At 45.7% G+C, this 20,809-nt stretch overlaps 2 protein-coding genes across 2 annotated transcripts; both read right to left on the reverse strand.

The window, feature by feature from the left end:
- Window positions 1-285: 285 nt before the first annotated feature.
- On the reverse strand, window positions 286-8,742 carry PSMC3 (proteasome 26S subunit, ATPase 3). Its single transcript, XM_026093224.2, has 12 exons — window positions 8,433-8,742; window positions 8,254-8,334; window positions 4,315-4,440; window positions 3,140-3,244; window positions 2,984-3,046; window positions 2,359-2,496; window positions 2,084-2,227; window positions 1,744-1,892; window positions 1,199-1,295; window positions 904-1,049; window positions 633-714; window positions 286-509 (listed from the first exon to the last, which is right to left on the reverse strand). The coding sequence occupies exons 1-12, from the start codon at window positions 8,457-8,459 to the stop codon at window positions 399-401; spliced, it is 1,269 nt and encodes a 422-aa protein (XP_025949009.1). The 5' UTR covers window positions 8,460-8,742; the 3' UTR covers window positions 286-398.
- Window positions 8,743-8,850: 108 nt separating this feature from the next.
- Window positions 8,851-20,015, reverse strand: RAPSN (receptor associated protein of the synapse). Its single transcript, XM_026093223.2, has 9 exons — window positions 19,864-20,015; window positions 17,913-19,692; window positions 15,072-15,410; window positions 14,209-14,367; window positions 13,752-13,850; window positions 13,534-13,656; window positions 10,762-10,815; window positions 9,911-10,110; window positions 8,851-9,116 (listed from the first exon to the last, which is right to left on the reverse strand). Exons 2-9 carry the CDS (start codon window positions 18,126-18,128, stop codon window positions 9,044-9,046), a joined length of 1,263 nt encoding a protein of 420 aa, XP_025949008.2. The 5' UTR covers window positions 18,129-19,692; window positions 19,864-20,015; the 3' UTR covers window positions 8,851-9,043.
- Window positions 20,016-20,809: the final 794 nt, after the last annotated feature.

Consider the following 20,809-nt stretch of genomic DNA (forward strand, 5'->3'; position numbering starts at 1 on the left):
GTGCAGAAGTTGGTAAGACCCTTGCAAACTTGTAGCATGTACACTGACTGCACAGGTGAAAATAGGGGATGTTGTCTGGGCTGCAGATCATCCATTTCAAAGCACACTTACTGCAGTGTTACCTGTTGCTCCTTATCCAGAAGTAGCACAGCAGGATTTAATCCAGTTCTAACAGGAGGAGGCTCCAAAGGCAGCAGGATGGACACCAAAGACAGGAGGTTCTCCCCTTCCCTTTTGGAGTTGCAGAATCACGCAGCAAGGGCAATAGCCCCAACACATCACGGATTTGTTTTTTAGAGGGAAAAAAATGCTTTATTTTTTCTACACATAAAGTAAAAGTGGTACAGTCCAGTCTCGTCCTGTCTTCTTCCAAGGCCACAACCTTGACTGGGCAGAGATCAGGCATAGTACTGCAGATTGGCTTTTTTCTTTGCTTGAACCTCCAGGATTCCTTCCATGTAGTCCTCGTGTGTGAGCTCTGTAGCTCCACGGCGGAGGGCAATCATCCCCTGCCCAGTGAAAGCATATTTAGAGAAGGCATACGAGCACCCCAGCAGTTCAACGTAAGTTACTCCATTCCAGCTTACACATCTCCCCCCTCTCAGTGTTGGCTGCTACAGAGGAACACTTACCGCTTCAACACACACAGCTTTGCACTGGGCTCCATTGAAGTCATCTGTGCAGCGAGCTAATTCCTCATAATTCACATCAGGGCTGATATGAGGGTGGTGGTGGGGAAAAAGTATGAGAACATGTAGCCAATAGAAAAACCAAGGTATGGAGCTTCCTTAAATAAATACCCAACAAAACAGAGTGCCTCCCCACCCCCCACCCCCCCCCCAGCCCTGAAGTACTGTCACCATGTGTGACAAACAGCCCCAGAAGACCATGCCGCCTCTATACCTGACATTCATTTTGCGTGAATGGATCTGCATAATTCTGGCTCTGGCTTCCTCATTAGGCATTGGGAACTCAATCTTGCGATCTAATCGGCCAGAGCGGAGCAGAGCTGGGTCTAAGATATCAACCCGGTTGGTTGCAGCAATCACCTAGGCAGAAATAGGACCATCAGTCTGAGGTACCTAGAGTACAGACCTCTTCTCCCCGAGGATCCTCCACAACTTCTTCCCTGGCCACTGTTTTGTATCCTCTGCCAGAGACCCCTGGGCCTCATTAGCACTTTCTGCTAGATCCCAACCTTGACTTGCGTGTTGGGCTGGAAACCATCCAGCTGATTAAGCAGCTCCAGCATGGTCCTCTGCACCTCCCGATCACCAGCTTTCTCACTGTCAAACCTGAGGAGGAAACAAGGGAAAAAAACTATCCGCTTGAACCTGACCACCCTGCCCTCATACTTTCACCACATAAAAAGGCACAGTCACTGCAGACACACTGCTTGGCTAAGCTCTTCCAATGCCTCCTTGAAGCTACAGCAAGTCTCACACTGATGAGCGACTGCGACTAGAGTAACTGTCAGCAGCATCGATATCCCACTATGTCCTTAGTACTAAACAGGGCTAATGTCCAAACACCTCCACATGCCTGATGCAGTTACCATCAGATAGGTCCCCAGTATCATTGTGTTTCACTCACCAGTTCGAGGAGTGTTGCAACCGCTGTGATTGTTTTTTGCCCTGTGTCTCTGACCAGGCCATGCATTAAGCTAGATGTATTTCACAAACCCAGGCAGAGGAGGCAGCTAGGTGGCTCCCAAGAGCTTTACAACATGGCCCCATACCTCACCTTTTAGTGCCAATGGCATCCAGTTCATCAATAAAGATGATGGAAGGAGCTTTTTCCTTGGCTAGAGCAAAAGCATCTCGTACCAGCTTAGCTCCATCACCAATGAACATCTGCACAAGTTGTGGACCAGCAAGTTTCAGGAATGTAGCCTGGAAGTAGAAGAGGAAATCCTATACCTAGTTTCTCAATACTGTTAGTGCTGAAAGCTACAAAAATCTCATAATTAAACAAACAAACACCCTCCCCACAACTTCAGTTTAGATGTATAACCCCTTATCCCTTGCAGGCATTCTTTTTCAGCTACTATCCTACAACATATGCTTTCAAAGTTTCCTCTTACCTTGGTCTGGGCAGCACATGCTCGAGCTAAAAGTGTCTTCCCTGTTCCTGGAGGTCCATACATAAGCACTCCTTTGGGTGGCTGTATACCCAAGTTTTCAAACTTCTCCTTATGATTCATTGGCAGGACAATGGCCTCCACAAGCTAGAGCAAAAGAAATAGATTAAGCCATAAAACCATCCTACTCCACAAATCCAGGGTGCCTCAACTATGAGCTGAAGCTCAAAGACTCTTGCCTACAGTCACACTGCAAACTAAATGTAAGGTATCATCACCTCCTGGATTTGTTTATCCAGCCCCCCGATGTCACTGTACTGCTCTGTGGGTCTCTCGTCCACCTCCATGGCTTTCACCCGTGAATCATATTCCGTAGGCAGGGTCTCCAGGATCAGGTAAGAGTCTTTGTTCACTCCCTGTAAACACAAGTCCACCAGCTTCGCTTAAAGCAGGCCCTTTAGACAGCAGTTGTTAACAAATATGCAACCAAAGATGATTCACTAGACCTCCAGGAGCTCCAACACTCTAACAGCAGTTTTAACACCGACACTCATCAAATCACCACAGCTTGGCAGAGCGGCCAACACTACAGTTAATCTAGCACATTTTAAAAGGAAGGGGGCTGATTTACTCATGACACGAAAGATTGTTTTTTAGAGAGCACACTAGGCAGATACCTGAATTTTAGTCACCTAAAACTTCAGTCATCAGCTGTCCGTATAAAAACTTCCCCCAACACTGCTTTTCTATACTACACATATTACTGAACCCATAAGCTTTTTATATTAAAATTTCAGCACAGAAGGGGTCTCAGAGCAATCTGGGCGGATTGTCTCCTTTCAAAAGAAAAAGACACACATGATTTTCTGGCTTATATCTAACAGTCACAACAGCATCACTCACCACTAGGTCTCCAGGCTTCAATTTCTCAGCATCAACCAGCCCAATAACAGGCAGGAAATATGTCTATAAGAAAGGAATCAAAGTAAGCAAAACCAGCCGTACTAGGATGGGGCCCTTTTCAGCACTCCTCACACCTAACTGTGCACCAGGCCTTACCTGGCGAGTAGAGGTCTTGATCACAGCACACTTGCCCTTTCTCTGGGAATCCAGGTCAATGTTTGCTCCATCCTCCTCCTGGTCATTGGGGTCAACATCCAGGAGCTGAAAACCAGAGCGAGCGATTCCATTATAATACAACCAGGGCCATCCTAGGATTAACACTTCTAAATTAAACACAGTAGGGAAAAGAAAACTTCCCATCATCCATCAGCAGTAAAATTCTGAAAGCATCAAAGTACTCCTATAAAAATTAATTTCTTCCTTTCCTCATCAAGCAGCAGCACAATAGCACAAAGAAAGACACTATAAAGTCCAGCAGAACAAAGTAGTAGCTAATGGCACCAACTTCTCTTTCCTTTATAGCAATTCACATTAAGCCCTAAGTTCATTAAGTTCTAAAACACTGGTACAAACAACCACCCCCCTTTTTTTAGATAGAAAAATGTTAGCATTTTTAAGTAGATCAGCAAAATTACTGAATTACAAAAGGAACGTGATGCAGCATCTAGCCCTTCTAAGGCTTTTACAAAGTTATCTTAACTAGCTTCTTATAATAAACAAAGCAGGTCAAGATGATATTATACGTAAGTACCTAAGGAATAGAAGCTCCTGCATTCATGCAACTTGGCTAGTAAGGTACATGCACATAAACTGAGTTAGCAGTGAGTGCAGCATAACACCTGTTAAGAGGAAAACACTCTATAGGTTGTAAATTCCAACCCGTATTTTTCTTTCTTTCTCCTTTGTTCACTCCTCGGACCCTTTTTAAACGAGGGCCTCTTAGCTACCGCTACTTTGACTGCAGAATTCCTCTTCATGCAAAGCTGGGAATAGTTTACAGCTTTTTAAGCAACAGAGACACCACTTTTCATTTACTGTGTCACAAGTTTCAGAAAGTATGTGCCAAATTACACACACTTAAGTCCACACTAAGTGGACTCTGATAGCTCAATTTTGTGCAGATGTAGAATAGCTAATACATGCCTAAGGAATGACCCAGATAAGAAGTGGCCAAGCAACAAGCACTTCTGAGTCACAAACAAAACCAACTGAAAAATCTTAAAGTCTTGACTCCAGAATAACCAGTAGTTTGAGGAGACACCGCCCTCCCTTCTCCTGATATAAGTTGTGCACCCTTTTAGCATTGCTCCAGAAACGCACACCTCTCTCACCTCAATAACGTTTGAGACAAGGTACGGCAAAGTTTTGTTCACTTTGATCTTCTCACTGTTCTCTTTGATCTTATCTTTCATGGCCTGAAGCTCATGGGTCACTCTCAGCACTTCGCTCTTCATGATCTGGAATCAGTACACGTAAGAAAGAGACAGGAATACTGTCAGAAGATTAAGGCAACATAAAGCTCATACATTATTCTGAAAGTGTAACAATTATTAAAAAAAAAAAAAAACTGAGGAGACAGTGGAGAGAGAAAGGGAAATCTAATGTAAAAACAGGAAAAGTCAGCAGATTAGCCCAACCTGCTTATAAATCAAGGCTAAGCAGACGATTTTAGTCTCTAATTAATCAGTACCACTAAGAATTTCTTCCCAGTGTCACTGGATAACCTTAAGAGTGCTCAGGAACTTGAATTCTTTGTGTGGAAGCGGGAGCCTAAGCCTTCATGAAACACTACTGTCAGATGTTACTCAGTTAGCACGTTCATATCATGCAGTCACAAAATCCCCAATTCCTAAAAATCAAACCTTTGAACAACAGTATCGTAGCCAAGATAATCTACAAATACAAGTGAAGCAAAGTCTGTAGTAAAAGTCACCTCCATTATTAGGTCAGCTGCTGCAGTTGGAGGCAGCAGACAAGCTTTTAGGCACAGGAAAATGATGCTGGACCATTTCTGATTTGTCCTTTTTCATTTGTCATGTGCCTGTCATTTTCCACCTGTGAAACAAACGAATCCTGAGCTGCTCAGACTACCAGCACTGCCTCTAACACCAGACCTCTTCTCTGCAGCTCACAGTGACACCCAGTGCAGCAGCACTAGGATGAAGAGGCCACAATTTCCATGACAGAGTGTTTTTACCAACTTTACCAGTTGAAAATTCCCATTTCACTTTACCCAGCAGCTCCTTCCCAGCTTTGTGCTGCCACATGCTATGCTCTAAGTTATAACAATGCATCAGCCTATGAGATTGTAATGTGACCTAGATAGCGTAACTGATTATTTTATACAGGTAGATAGATACATGCACACATTTAAAGTTGGTTTTATCTGTTTGTTTATAGAAGAACAAACAACTGTGTGCCAGAACACTGAACAGATGACGTGCAAATAGCATAGAAACAGTCAAGAACATTTTAAACAGAAAATTATCACTGCAAAGTAGCAATGTAAACTGAAAGTATGAACAGGGGCAGTGGCAGAATGAGGGCTTATGTCTACTGACAGCAGCAGGACTACCAGCACCTTTACCTTTGCAATGATATGTACCACCATCTTCTCCAGTGGAACAGAGAGAAACTGAGATGATAGTTTTATAGAACAGTTACATTCTACAGGACTGCATGTGTCAAGACTTACATAGCAGAAGCAAACCATTTCAGCTGCTTCTGTAGGGAAAAATGCATTTTGTTCTCCTTGAACCAAAACACAGCATCGGAATAATATCTATTACTTATCACCCAAACAGAAGATAGCCAAGTCCTAAGGGAAACAATGGAATATAGCCTCATAGGATAATTCAGGTTGGAAGGGACCTCAGGAGGTCTCTAGTCCAACCTCCTGCTCAAAGCAAGGTCAGCTATGAGGTCAGACCAGGTTGCTCAGGGCTTCACCCAGTCGGGTCTTGAAAAACTCCAAGGACGGAGACCACACAATGTCTCTGGGCAGCCTGATCCACTGCTTCACAGTGAAAAAGGCCATCCTCGTACCAAGTTGAAACCTCTCATTTTAATTTATGACCATTAATTTATGGTTTCAGTTAATCCTGCCCTTCACTAAGATATAAACTTTTACTATATAAAAAAGAAAAAGTGTATTAAGAGCTCCAAAGAGAACTCAGATTTCTTGCATCTCTATATAATTTTAACTTTTCTAAGGTTTTTGCCACAACCAGAAGAAAAAACAGAACATACAATAGTTCTGTAATCACCATCCAACAGTACATTTATATCCAAGACTAACATAGCTAATACAGCTCTTTCTCAATGCTGTCTGGCTGACACCAGCACACATTTTGCCTCCTTTCTTGCTTCATATCGCATAGTTTGGAAACACACTGAGACTCACAGAAGCAAGTGTAACACCAAATGGTCTCAGAAAAACTGGCTGCAGCTGAATTAGCTTATATGACTCCATTCAGTGGGAAATCCACCTTCCCTAAAAACCTATCTTTTCCAAACTCTTCATGCCTAAACATAATCATGTACTGTAACACATAACTATCCACAGGACAGAACTGTTATAAGGAGTGAATACCTAATCTGTTATATACCAACATAAAAATCCAGAAATTTGATTTAAAGTAGTCTGGGAAACCTCCAAGGAAAACTGCATGGCATGCAACTGTGCAAACAAGAAGGGAGGATGTCAGTAAATATTTCTGCCACCTTGATTATGATGCTGTTACTATAAAAATGAAGAAGGCTACTTGTACTCTTTATTCTGCAATTTAAAAATAAGACACATTTAACTTTGCTGTCCTGAAAGTATGATAAAGTATGTTAAAAAATTATAATTATTTATGGAGTCTAAGACAGTAGGATAAAGTTACTTTGTAATATTTATAAAATCACTTATCTCAATATTGCCAACCTTGGGCAGTACAGACAAGCTGCCCAACTGAAGTTGCAAATGCTCTTCTACGTGAAAAAGGTCTATCTTGGGACAGGTCTACCCTGAGATCTGTCCTGTTTAACACCTTTATCAGTGAGCTAGAGGAGGCGACATAATGCTCTCTCAACCTGTTTGCAGATGACACCAAATTGGGGGGAACGGTCTGTATGCTCAATGGCAGTGATGGCATTCAGAGAGACCAAGGAGAAACACAAAGTCCTGCACCTGGGAAGGAAAAGTACCTTGCAATGGTACAGGCTGGAGACTGGCAGGGGAGCAGCCCTGCTGAAAGGGGCCTGAGGCTCCTGGTGGACAAACAGGTGAACATGGGCTAGCAGCATGCCCTGGCAGGCCAGCAGCATCCTAGGCTGCACTAATAGGAGCATAGGCAGTAGAGGGAGGGAAGCAATTACAGCCCTCTACTCAATACTTGTCAGACCATATCTAGAGCACAGTGTCCAGTTTTGGGCTGCCCCAATACATGAAAGATATTGATAAACTGGAGTGAGCGCAGCATAGGGCCACCAAGATGGCCAGGGGGTGAAGCAGAGGCCTGGTAAGAAGAGGCTTAGGGAACCGGACTTGTTCAGCCTAGAGAAGGCTTCAGAAATATCTGACAGCAGCCTGCCAGTACCTATGGGAAGATATTGAAAAGACAGACTCTTTCCAGTGGTACACGGTGGGAGGATGAGAGACAATAAATATATATTGAAGCAAGAGAGGTTCAGACTGGATATAAGGCAAACCTTTTCCTCATGAGGACAGTAAAGCACATGAGGAGTAAAACAGTGAAACAGGTTGCCCAGAGAAACTATATGGTTGCCATCCTTGAAGGCTTTCAAGACCCAACTGGATAAAGCCCTGAGCAATCTAGTTCATGGCAGATCCTGCTCTGAACAGGAGGCTGGACCAGCGATCTCCTGAGGTCCCTTCCAGCATGAATTGTTCTATCATCCTATTCCTATCCCAGGCCACGGGATAGGTTCGCCCCTTCCCCGTGTCCACAAGAGCTAGGCAGCTTCACAGACTTCTCTCTAAAGCGTCCGAGCTACCGAGGCCCTGAAGAACAACTGTCCTGTCAGCTTCCTCGGCTCCTCTCTCCTTTACGTATCCCCCTCCCGCACTCAAGACTTTGTTCTTCAGTCCGCTCTTCCTTGCTTAATTAACCGCATCTTCTTCACGCTTATCCCTGCCCATGACCCATGCTCAGCCCCCAGCGAAGCCCCCCCCCCCCGCCCCCGCCAAAAGCACCGGGGCCGCCCGCGCTCCCGCCCGGCCGTAGCCCCCAGCGGCGCGCGGGGCGGCCGTCGGCCGCGCTCACCTTGATCTCGCTGTCGAGGAGGCGCGTACGCTGCACGATCTCCTCCGTGGACATCTTCAGCACCTCCTCGCCGACGCCATCCTGCGGGAGGCACAACGGCGGCGTCACGCGCGGCCGGGCCCACGCCGCGCCGCGCAACGCCCCCGGCCCCCGCCTCGCGCCCCGGCCCCGGCCCTCACCTCGGACTCGTCCCACACCGACGCCATCTTTCCCGAGCGAGCAAGCCAGCAGGGCGCCGCGAGCCGGGCGGCAGATTCCGCGCTGCACGCGCCGGGCGCCGAGCGCAGGGCACGAAGCGACGCGGGGGCAGGGCCCGCCTCGCCCTCCTCTCTTGCTCGGCGCCCCCGGCCCGGGCCCAGCGCGGCCCCGCCGCCCCCCACGGCGCGGACTCAGCGCTGCCGAATCTGCCGACGAGGGGCCCGCCGGCCGGTCACGTGCCTCCGGCCAAATCTGCTGAGTGATGGCCCCGCCGCCATCTTGGTGCGGGGCAGGGCGGAGCCCGCCGCCAGGGACGCCCCCCTCCCTCCGCCCTCCCGCTCGCCGGCCGTTGGCGCGAGGCGGGGCCCCGCGGGGCGGGCGCAGGCAGGGCAGGCGGCGTCGCGGCGCGACCGTTTATTGCAGTCACTCCCCATACAGAGCAGCGCGGGGGGAGGGCCGCGCCGGCCACGCAGCGGCGGAGCCCGAGGGAGCGGCCCGCCGCCGGGCGGCCCGCGGGAGCCGAGCCCGGGCAGGGCCGCCGGCAGGCGCCGGGCCCAGCCCGGGAGGGCAGTGGGCGCGCCCCTCCGGCGGGTCACACGTAGCCCGGCTTCAGCGACGAGCGGCGGCAGTTGGGGCAGCCCCGGGTCCCGTTGGTCTGGAGGCACCTGCAAAGCAAGGAGGCCATTTCGCAGGCAGCCCCAAGGAGGGGGGTGTGACACCCACCCACCCGCCCGCCCTGGAGCGTCCGGCTTCCCTGCATATTAATTACAAAACCCATGAAAAGGCTCCCCTCGTTCCTGGGCAAAGACCACCTGTCCCTCCCCCTGCCTGGAAGCCTTTCACTAAGTTCATCTACAGAAAGGAAGGAATGCTGCTTTCCTTTACTGCTGGAAAGAAAGCCATAACTGCCCCAGCATTTAATCCTAATTTTGGTGTCAGCCTGAGGGTGTATTTTTAAGACTATAATATCTTAAATTTTCAGTGTTAATTCTTTTGCTATACTCGTGTCATTTCTCCTAACAGTAAAATGATGTACAGCTAACTTACTCCTTCATGACAGCATTACAGTAACAGACTGAACACCATATTCAGTTCAGAGACACAAAGTAGTGGGTGTTCAGGGAAAAAAAAAAGAAAATAAAAGCCAAACCACTCTTGGGGCTGTAGAAGTGATTCCCCAAGAGAAATTAAAGGAGATAAGAATCTGTGAATTAGGCTAAGCACCTACAAGGCAAGGGCATTAGTGACCAGAGGACAGAAGTGGGAGTGGGATGGATATTCTGGCTGAATCACATACTTAAAAGCCATGAGATTCAAGACACACAGCCGTGGGATCCTGTGGGGCATAGGTAAGCAGGACGAAGACCATCTGTAAAGCTGTCCTATTCTGGATATGAATAGCTCACTTTCCTGTGACTAATGTCATGACAAGGACCCCTCTGTAGTTCCAGCTCATTACTTTAAATGGAAGAAATGGGAGCAAGGCAGCGCCTGGAGCTGGTTGTTCTTCTCCCCGATGGACTCTCCACACATTCCGCAGTACAGCTCCATCTCCTCCACGCATTCGTGGAACTTCACTACATGGTCGCGCAACTCTCGCTGCTGCCCCTTTGTGCGATAGATCCTTTCACACAGGCAGTGGAGCTTCAGCAGGCCAAGCTGCACATAAAGGGCAGAAACAGAAGAGAAGTGAATGACGAGATGAAGACAGCCCTGGCAGAAGGAGGAGACTTCTGGTAGTGCTCTCTACAACAGCCCCATCAGCCAGCTAGAGAACCATCAGCATAGAAAGCTGCCCAAGGGACAGGATCAGGCATAAGGACATTTAGCATCTGAATACCTCCTGCCGTTAACCCCTCTTCTCTCTATCACACAAGGGGATCTCAGATTTGAGGCACTCTGCAGCTTTTTCATCCAGAGGGCATTCCTCAGCCATCCCTGAGAAACACGGCACTTCACTGCCCTTGGTTTCCAGCCAGCACACAGTTCAGATGCTGCTCAGGCCAATGATATTTTTCAAGGAAGAGACCCCTAGTGCTCTGGTTATTTCATGCCTGATTTTTACTGCTCCCATTTCCATTTGTTTATCTCACTTTGACTCCTCCCTCACTTTTCAGACTTGCACACTGATCATCACCTGTGCAACTCCCCACAACTAAACACTTCACAACAAAAAAAGTCCCAAGCACCAATGGGTTAATATGGACAGGGTGACAAGCAATAACAACTCTGAATACTTTAACACTTCTCTTCTCAAGTTGCCCGAGAGAAGGCTATAGACACTGCTGAAGAGAAGCTACAGGATCCTACCTTGTTTCCTAGTCCCTCTGCCAGCTCCTGTGCCTTTTCAATGCTTTCCAGAGCCTGTGAAGGAAGAGCATGCATTATCAGTTCTCAGTCTGATATATCAAAACCAGACTTATATGAATAACATGATGGGACTCAAAAGGAGGAGGAAGAGGTACAGAGTGGCATTTGGATAAACAACCATCCCTGCAGCTCTGGAGATGTAAGATAGCTCTCTAGCAGGTATTCCCCCACACAAGCCCATCCGTAAGAAAAGCTTGGTTTCTGAAAGATCGCAAATCTTTCAGAAAATAGAGTTACATTTCTATTCCAGCCACACAACACAAAGTCAGGGTATGATGTTGGCAGAGGCTGTTGTTTCCAAACAGGAAGGATACATGCGTATTTAAACTCAACTTCGCATGGTCATCAGGGTTGGGATGAAGCACAAGCAAAGCAAGCATTGTTCCCTTCCCACCCTACAGGTTCAGCAATCTTTGGGCAACTTCAGTTCCAATTTTACTTGTACAAGAGGGGAGGAGAGGGATCAGCACTATCAACACACCACGTTCTTCTATTTTGTCCTACTGTCCATATGTCCGCTTTGTCCTACTTACACACAGTGTGATGTAGGACTGTGTTGCTATCAATCCTTTTCAATCTGAAGGAAAAGTATTTGGTATAGCAGCTGTTATACCAAATGAGTCACTACTTTCCCCTAGATGTGACAGTATTTCTTACTGTTCTGATAATCAGTTTCTGCTTTCCAGAGCTATTGAGACCTGCTTCAGGTTTGTCTGAGGGGAAGAAGTCATCTCCCCTGTGACACAGTATTTTCAGGAAGAACCTTATAAAATTTCCACCCTGTAATTTGCTATTACTACTATACTGTGAGAAGAGAACCAGATGAGATGGAAGAATGTGCTTTGAATACAGAGGAGATGGCATTAGACCTGTGGTGGCAGCAACAGCCTGGGATAAGGAACTTACAGAACAAGGAAGTAGGAACTGAAAGGGAGAGGACAGAATAGAACTGAGAGCTGTGGCAGGGAAGAGCAACTGTATACTGGAAAACCCTGAAATTAAAGATGGGAATAGGATCAAAGTGATGCAAGAAGCCTATGGGGTTGGGGAAGAGATGTTGTGAAGTCCAGGGGATGTTTTTTCCAAGACAAGAAAGCAAGGACTGCACAGAGTTTGGGCAAGCAGGCTGTGACAGGAGACTGGGAGGAACTAGGATGGTACTGACTAAACAAACTGAATGGAACTGAAAGGAAATTGCGACTAGCTGGCCAAGGAGACTTAGAAAGTGTAGGAGGCTAGGACAAAAATGCAGGAGGCTAGGACAAAAATGCAGTCTGCAAGTGGAAAGCTAGCAAACTGCTTTATTAGGTAACTAATATTGGGATGAGTAGCATGAGGAATGGAAATTGGGACTGGCGAGTTGAGGAACAGACTTGGGCAAGTGCTCAGGACTGTGACATTTGAGGAGTTACATTTGTGACAATGTGAGTAAGAGACCTTGACTACCAGGGCAGACTTCCCTCTGATGGCTGGACAGAACCTGAGATTCATCTGCTCATTCCCTTCTTTTGTGGGCTTGGGTGAAATTAGGACTCTCTGCAAAGCCCTCCCCAGGCTCTCACAGATGAGAATTGCTTGTGATATCTGAGGCTGGCAATGGCTAGAGAGGGGATCAGTGGACCTAGGAGGTAGGTGAGTGCTCTGAGATGGTACAGAATATTCTCTTGTTAGAGGCCTACCTGCTGTGTCTTTCCTCATTGTTTTAAATATTGGATATGAGGCTGGGAAGGAATTCCATTAAGCAAAGTTTCTAAGTCACAGTTCCTTCTTCCATAGCAAATGTAATGTTTCCTTGCTGAGACTGTGAGGTTTATCTCACCTAACTAATTCCTTGTTGTAGGGACTCAGATGCTGGCAGCACCTTGAGCTTATCTTTTTTGACAGGCACATACTTGATTTTCTCCTAACTGAGATGCTTTGTTTTGGCTAAGATTCTGTGTGTCTAATATAAGTAATTAGAGTTAAACTTCAGTGCATCTGTGCCCAAAACAGTATCCTGATGTGGCACCATGCAGTCATTCCAGGCTGCTCAGTGCTAGGCTCAAGGCTAACTTTTGAACATCTTATTCCGCAGCCCCAATAATGTTCCTGCAGTGCAGTCTAGATCGCAAGACACTCATGCACAGCCTAAAGCATTTTCAAAATAAATAACTTCACCCCCTTGTACTGTATCAACCTGTTGCCTATTCCCAAATGATCTTCTGTTCTCATTTCTGTTTCACATCACAGCTTAAATACCTTTGAAGTTTCTCTAGGAATTTGATGCCACATCTCTTGGCAAAGCACGTGGTGGAGCCATAGAGCTGTCTTATCATTATTATCACAATAATGAGCTTAGTTATATAGCTAACAGGTAGGCAGCGGAATCTATTTCAGAGCATTAGCATAAGCTGATTGTCTACAACTGCAGGGGGGGGACTTCCTTCCTCCCATTACTGGCTTCTCAGTGTAGTGTTTAAAGCCTTCAGGACTGACTAATGACAGTTCTGTAAGTTACCAGTCTGACCCAGAATGGGATGTTCATACTGTTAGTAACAGATTCCTCACTGAGAGGGACCATTCAGAGAAATGTCACTGTGCAAGTAACAGACCCTGTTTGTAGAACAAAGGGGTATAGGACTCTGCTGTACTTTGACGGGCGTACAGCTCAGAAGGAGACTGCATGCCCTAGTCTTGTCCTGCAAGCGCCTGTAGAAACAGCTTGTAACTGACCTTGTCCAGCTCCTTCCGGATCATCCAGCATTTAGCGACTCCTAGCAGCACCTGGATCTGTCCCAGGCGGTTTCCAATCTCTGTCATGATGCTCATGGAGGAATCATACCGAGGAAAGGCTGTCTGCAGAAGCAGGGAGGAAAACACACATTTTGCCAGGGTCTGCTTTTCATACCTTCTTGCCATCCCGTGTCCTTCCTGGCAGGATGGAGCTGTACCTGCACGTCTTTGCGACTGCGATGGATATCAGCAAAGCAGAGCAGACACAGCGCCTGCAGAGGCCGGTCACCATGCTGCAGGGCAATCTTCATGGACTCCTGAAAGAAATCATCTTTGATCAGTAAAAGAGCTTGCTCCTGGTCCAGAACAAAGAGGGGCTGGGATTGAAGGCCTTAAGTGCTCCAGCCAGTGAAGGGTCAGCTCCAGAGAAATACCACAGTCTCTTTAAAGAAAGCAAAGTCTTGTTCACGTGCTCCCAACCAGAGGACATTTATAGGCCCAAACTTTTGAGACGCCCTGGACTACTGAAACCACAGCTCTAGGACTGGGAGGCAGCAGGAACATCTAGAGTCAAGTGAGCATGCTATGGTATCCCTCTTCCTCCCAGTCCTGTCCTCTAGGTAAGATCCCTTTGCAGAGAGCTCTGACAGCTCTGCATCTGCCTGCACCCTATACCTCACAGCAGTCCATAGCATCTGCCAAGCGCCCCAGCTTCCGATAGGCCACGGCCATATGGTATTGGCTCATTGCACGGTACTTCAAGCTCCAGCCCTTTCCATAATCATTCACCAGCTCAGCTGCTTTACATGGGAAGAACAAGGCTTTCTCGTAGTCCTGTAAAGCAGACAGACAGTAGTTACAGCAAAAGTGAGCAGCTCAGAAAAATGGATGACCACAGAATATTTTTGATTTGCTAACACTACAACAGCTAGCAGCTTTCCGTACACCTCTCAACCCCTGCCCTCCTCCTACGTGCCGTAGTCTCAGTATTAACATGCATATCGAACTGTGGAAGGTGGAATTGCCATATGCTGAATTCATGTTATTCAGTGGGTTCAGGACACTGAGGCAATGACACAGCAGCTGACATTTATGCAGTATGTTGTAAGCTTTACATGGCAGGAATGATATACCCTGCTCTACAAGCGCAGACTGAAACATTCTCTGCTCTTACATCATCTCCGTTTTCAGCATCTACATAGAGCCCTCACGTTTTCCATGTGGTTAGTCAGGATCTCTCAGAGGCTGGTTATTCATCATGGCAGGAAATAGGAAGCAAATTATGGCCTCACCAAATCTGCAGCAAGTAACAGCATAATGTATATTCACTTTTAAGTATCTTTCAGCATTACAAGTTTTATTCTAGAAAGAAACCTTATTGTACAATAAGCACATAAAACTAATAAAAATATCCAAAACCGTTCTTGAGTTACATGAGACTGCAAAAATGAAAAAGCCCTCATCTTTTTTTATTCTCCACCTTTCCTGAATCTGTGAGACAATCACCCTCCTGTCCACTCTCCCTTGGGTTACTGCACCTTTAGCTGGGCGTAGAAGTTCCCCAGGCTGCAGCAGACGCGACACTCCAGCATCTTGTCATCGTTGTTGTGTGCATAGCGCAAAGCTTTCTCAAAGCACTCCAAAGCCTTCTGGAAAATGCTGAGGCCCAAGAAGGCATTGCCCATGCTGAGGCTCACCTGGCCGTTCAGCTGCAGGCTCACAGTGGTGCCCTGCATATTCAGGCATGTCTTACAGTACGAGATTGTTTTCTGGAATTCACAAAGCTTCTCATTGCTGCGAGCCAGGTTTAGGTAGCTCTCTGTAAGGTAATCCGGGTCTTCCAGCTCCCGTGCTGTGTCAATCTGTACCACTGCAAACTTTAAGTAGAGAAAAAAGTGTTTATAAAAAGCATATAATTTATTTAAACACAGCCCAGACATCCTCAGAGGGGCACTGTCGTGGGGAAGAGGCTCATCTCTGAGCCAGGCACACAAGTCCAGCAGCAGGGACTGAGAAGCGGTGTACAAACTGAGCAGTTATCTGGTAGTTTAAAAGGTGTATGAGTAGTCTGGAGAAATCTCTCTTCCTCTCTCTCTTTACACAGAGCCTCTTGGGCAAGGAAGATGAAATAGGCTGGCAGCTAGTGGAAAAAAGCTGTTAAATGGCCCTAAAGAGAACGTGAGACAGCAAACATTCGGCACAATCCAGCTCAGTTCTCTTATACTCAATTTAATTTATTCCATTTTCTATGGAATTCTTAAAATATTACATAGAAGTACTCTATGAATAAGGAAATGATAACAAGTAAGCTACTTCATTAAAAAATTTTACACTGCCAGATTGCCGTTTAGTTGTCGTGACAATTTTTGCTCTACAGCCATCAGGATTCACTGCATACTGTTCTCTTAGATGATTCGAAGTCTTTTTATTTAGACTGCAAACTCTTTTGGGCAGGGATTCTCTTCTGTGTTTTGTGATGAACTAAGCACACTGCTGGGTTGAATTAATACCAGTACTGATGGTAAATATTTAGCAATTGTCTCAATATGTAAATATTAGAGATAACAGTTTGAACTACTGACAGCAATTCCCAAGGTCACCAGTTGCTTCCTTTTTGCACAATGGTACCACACACAGTTTAAGCTATTAGAACATTTTCCACAAAAGTGAAAAAAAAATCCCTAATTGCTTATGTTTTGGTATATTTGTTCACCCTTTTCTTAGCACTTTAGGAAAGCTGCTGTGTGGACTCAGTGATGTGTATTAGCTTATGCTTCCCCACGTTTCCTTACCTTTTTTACAAGTTCTTCATTACTTCCCAATTGCCACAGACTCCTTTCTTGGTGTGAAGTAGTTTTTCTCTCCAAAAGAGATTGAGCATCCTAACCCTTCTTAAATCACAGTTAATTTCATACCTCTAATTCACAGACTCCTTTTCATTCTCTCTCTCCAGTTCTTATTTTTTCTCCCAGTGATTTACTGTTACAGCTCTCCTTCATGTTTGCTTGCACTCTGTAAAATCTTCAGTTTCATTAAAGCTGTTTTTCCTTCCCAACACTAGGAGGAACTGAAATTCACCTACTCTGATCCTGTTTCCTGTTCTCTTCTCAGGTGACAAATGAAGGTTTAGGTCTACTGGGCCCATTTCTTTGCCCATTTCATGTTCCCATGAGGCCTTCGATTTTTTTCTTCAGGTAGTCGCATCTTACCTTCTCTCTTCCCTAATCAGTTTGTTTTTTCTGCCACCACCTAATCCCACACCTCTTCTCAGAATCTTGTTTTTCTTTGAATGTTTTCCGCGTGCATTAATACTCCACTTTCTTCTTCCTTGTAAGTATCTGCTTTGAAGATGGGGCTTTGACATATAGATAGGTTTACTAGTAAGATGTGCCCCCCCTTAAGTGCTAAAAGGTGGTACCTACAATCTTTCAATACGAGATATGGGTACCCCCTGCACTTTTTTGTGCTGAAGTGCTGAACAATTACCAGTCTAGTAAAAGGCAACCGAAAACCAAAGGACAAGAATATCAAGGCCTCTAGTAAGACCCTATTTCAGGCTGAGATAGTTTCTTAAAACTGTTACATATGCTTGTCCTGCCTTCCAGATTCTTGAGTCACTGTCTCTTCTCAGATCCATTCATCATCTTCTTTTATTTAATCAAACACATCTATCTTCATACTTTTAAAGTTTAGCTTCAGCTTCTTTTTGCCACTCTCTCATCAAGCCCCTTATCTTACTTTCTTTCATGCTGTCCTGACAATTGGGAATCCCTCTCTGATCTCATCTGTCATGCCCCTCTTGCGATGTCTCTCAAAAAAAATCAAACAAAACCATCATTTTTCCTCTTTCTCCTTTTAATCACCCCAATACAAAAAATAACCCTCATAAAAAGCAACGTAAGATTTATATTAGATATCAAACAGCAGCTGAACAACAAGATATCAGACATCTCTCAACGTTGCTGCTTGTTCTACAGAGTACTCCTAGAAATGTCTTTTTACAGTGGTGTATACACTGTAAACATCTTTCAGTGGGGCAGAGGCCGTTTTCATCTCTCTCTGTGAAGGTAGATCAGATGGTACGTACGTACGTACGTGTGTGTGTGGGAACAAATCAATGACAGTTCACACGATTAACTGGAGAACCTGATTAACCTGGGAAACCTGAAGGGCCAGAGCCATTGAAAAGTAGCATTCTGTGCATCTTGGAGCTTGTACCTATTAGTCACCACACTGATTAAGGCAGCCCACCATATGTACCAAGCTCGTGGTACGTCTTACTATATTGCAAAATACAAACCCTGATCTCCCATTCTAATCTCCAGCCACTCTCCACAGTGGGTGTGACACAATAGCATGCATTCGTTTCGATGCCTTACCTTCAGCATATCTTTGTATCTGCCCATCTCTGCATGAGCAGTGATGAGACAACCCAAAACCCGAAACCTGCCAGCAGGATCCGCAGACTTCTCCAAAACCCTCATCCAGACTTGCAGGGCCTTTTCGGTATGATTAGACTGGTAGAGATGGAGTCCTTTCTCTATCTGCTGCTTTGTCTGGTCCTGACCCATCTCCTCTGCATTAAAAAGCCTCATACACTAACCTTTAAGGACAGCACAAAAGAAGTGCCTGAGAGAGAACACAATATAAAATGCCCTAATAGAGTAGGGCAGGTTGTGTGCTCAGAAGGCTTGGAGCAATAAAATCCCAGCCATGTCAGGGTGCTGGAGCTGTGGCAGGCAATGGCAAGAAGGGCTTGCTCAGCACAGAAGACAGAATCCCAAATCCACTAGGCAAATGTCTTGCTCGCTAAGACTCCATCAGCACATTTGCCTTGCCGATCCCATAAACAAAGAGGAAAAGCACAACAGGAGAGAAAGGGAAAAATCACCAGTGATTGGAGTGAAACTCAATCTGTGCAGCCACTGCTGGGCTCCCCCGCATTGGCTACAGCTGCGCCCGCCAGTCTGACTCACGTGGCTCCCAGGAATGCTGGTCAGGCTTCCCAACTCCCAAGGTCACGGCGAGCCAACTGCCTGCCCTGGCCCGCCACTACACAGCTTATAAATACTCCAGGGAGAGACAATCAGCTGCAGTCACAGGGATGTCTCAGTTATCTCTTTTTCCTCTTTCTCACTAATCATCCCTCTTTAACAAGTGGTGGTGGTGGGCTAGCCTGGGACAGAGCAGCCCCAGCTAAGATAGTAACTTTGGGAACAACATATGCCTTAAAAAGGAGAGAATGACTTGAAGGCTCCAGCACATACATACGTGCAGTACTATACTTGTGACAATGTGCCTGATACCTCGCCAGGCACACAATTCAGCCTCCTCTTTGAGGAGCTCAGCAGACAATGTGGACTGTTTCTGTGGTCAGGGTCAGCTCCGTCGCAGATTTGCTGCAAATAAGCCACTAACTCCTTAACTTCTCAGGGACAATGAGAGGCTAATCACAGTGAAGACTTTGCTCCTGAGGGACGGTTGTTCACCGCCACTGGACATCTGTGATCGTTCTCTGAGAATTTTCAATAGGAGTTGTCAAAGGAACTGTCAAAGTTCTGCACTCAGAACTTACTGATCTTTTATGACAAATGATAATAATGACCCAAAGCAACAAGTTTCTGCACCTTCTGACTACAGAAAAGGCTTGTTGGCCCAGTTAGAAAATAGCTTTAAAACTTGCCTGCATATCTTTGAAAGAGTAGAAGGTAGACTGGTTCCTCCAGGAATCAGGTTTCATACTTCCTTTATATGCTGCATTTTTAAATAGGCCTTGCCTTGATTGTCTATACATTTATTCTGTCCTTTGCAAGAAGAGATACTGAACTTGAGGGGGGAAAAAAAAGAAAAAAGAAAAAGCCTCATATAAGTCTAACATTTTTCAGAAATAGAAGTCCCAGACATAGGTTTTGGGTTCCTTTTTGCAGGCCAAATAAAAAGAAAGACAGCAATTCACAGATTTAACAACAGGCCCACATGCAGAAGCAGGCGTGTCTTCAGCCACAGCCCTTCTTCCACACGAATTCAGTGGTACCTCTTCCCAAGCAAACATAATGGTTGATGGAATCATCTCACAAGCCACAAGTTGGACCATCCTGGCCTGGGTCATGGCCACTTAAGGCAACACAAATCCAAGGGAGCCTTCCTTAGGTAGCATCCCTACAAAAAACAGAAGACTGCAACAGACAAAAGAATAAGGAACCACAGCCTTCCCAGAGGCTTCACATCATAGCATTCATTTTCTTAAGATATACCATCCACATTTTTTTCCAAAGTTTCCCTTGAAGATTTTTTTAAATGGTAGAAAAATCTTGCTATAATCAGACTTACTCTCTTTTGTGAGCTTGTACCCTCCATCTACGGTGTCTGTTACTTAATTTAGCATTATTTTTCAGAAAGGTAATCCACTAGAAGATGTTTCAGCATAGACTCTGTGCACTTTGATATTTTGGAAATAGAAACTATCAGTAAACCTACAGAAGCCTGTGAAGAAAAATAAAAATTAGGCACAGATAGTTAATGTACAGAGATCATTTCAGCTTACTGTTAACACTGTTACATAGCTACTTTAGATTTTAAGGCTTTCATAAAATGTCTGATTGAGAGCGAGAAATGGCTCTCCTCCCTACAGTGATTGTTATATGTCCCTCTGGAGGTGGGTGGTGGGATGGGCACAAAATGCATAAGACTGATCCTCACTGAAGGCAGTGATAATGGTATAGCCATCAGATTTCTGAATTTGGAGAACCTGAGGTTAGAGGGCCAGAGACAATAGCCATTGGAGTCTGCTACATACAAGAATCAAGGAAGGAGTCAAAGAGGAAGCAAAATCACATCATTCCCTGCTGGGGCAGACTGCTTTGCAAAATTACTGTCCACAGGTAACCTGTCAATAACTCAAACTGATCCTGATGGTTTTAGACCATTTCACCTAGACACTGCTCCCATCAGTATTAATTGTCCTGCATCTGTTGGTCAGATGGCACACTCTTGCCTTTTGAGTTTCACTTCATTCTTCTATGAAGCGGTGCTTAGTCTCTTAGGGATCCACTCACCCACCTACCAAGATGAAAACTTATCCTAGTCAAATAAAGACTAGTAGAATCATTAAGCTCAAATTGATCATTTTCAGAGAAGAGAAACATACTCTCATATGGAACATGCCAGTGTAAGGCCACCTAAACAAGGAGGGATAAATGGGTAGAATCACCCAGACACCACCTGTGCTTCTCAGGGAAGCAAAGGACACAGCGATCAGTTTGGCTCAAGATCCCTC

Source organism: Dromaius novaehollandiae, chromosome 5, assembly GCF_036370855.1.
Source record: "Dromaius novaehollandiae isolate bDroNov1 chromosome 5, bDroNov1.hap1, whole genome shotgun sequence".
Classification (NCBI taxonomy): Eukaryota; Metazoa; Chordata; class Aves; order Casuariiformes; family Dromaiidae; genus Dromaius; species Dromaius novaehollandiae.

Bases quoted from the DNA above. Each gene is read 5' to 3' on its own strand.
- PSMC3 (XM_026093224.2), bottom strand. From the start codon at position 8,459: ATGGCGTCGGTGTGGGACGAGTCCGAG. The intron at 8,335-8,432 runs GTGAGGGCCGGG...TGCCTCCCGCAG, and splicing joins CGGTGTGGGACGAGTCCGAG to GATGGCGTCGGCGAGGAGGT. The intron at 1,296-1,743 runs GTGAGGTATGGG...TTTCCTCCTCAG, and splicing joins GATGCCATTGGCACTAAAAG to GTTTGACAGTGAGAAAGCTG.
- RAPSN (XM_026093223.2), bottom strand. From the start codon at position 18,128: ATGAGGCTTTTTAATGCAGAGGAGATGGGTCAGGACCAGACAAAGCAG. The intron at 15,411-17,912 runs GTAAGGCATCGA...CTCTACTTAAAG, and splicing joins GATACAAAGATATGCTGAAG to TTTGCAGTGGTACAGATTGA. The intron at 10,111-10,761 runs GTAGGATCCTGT...CTTTATGTGCAG, and splicing joins CAGAGGGACTAGGAAACAAG to CTTGGCCTGCTGAAGCTCCA.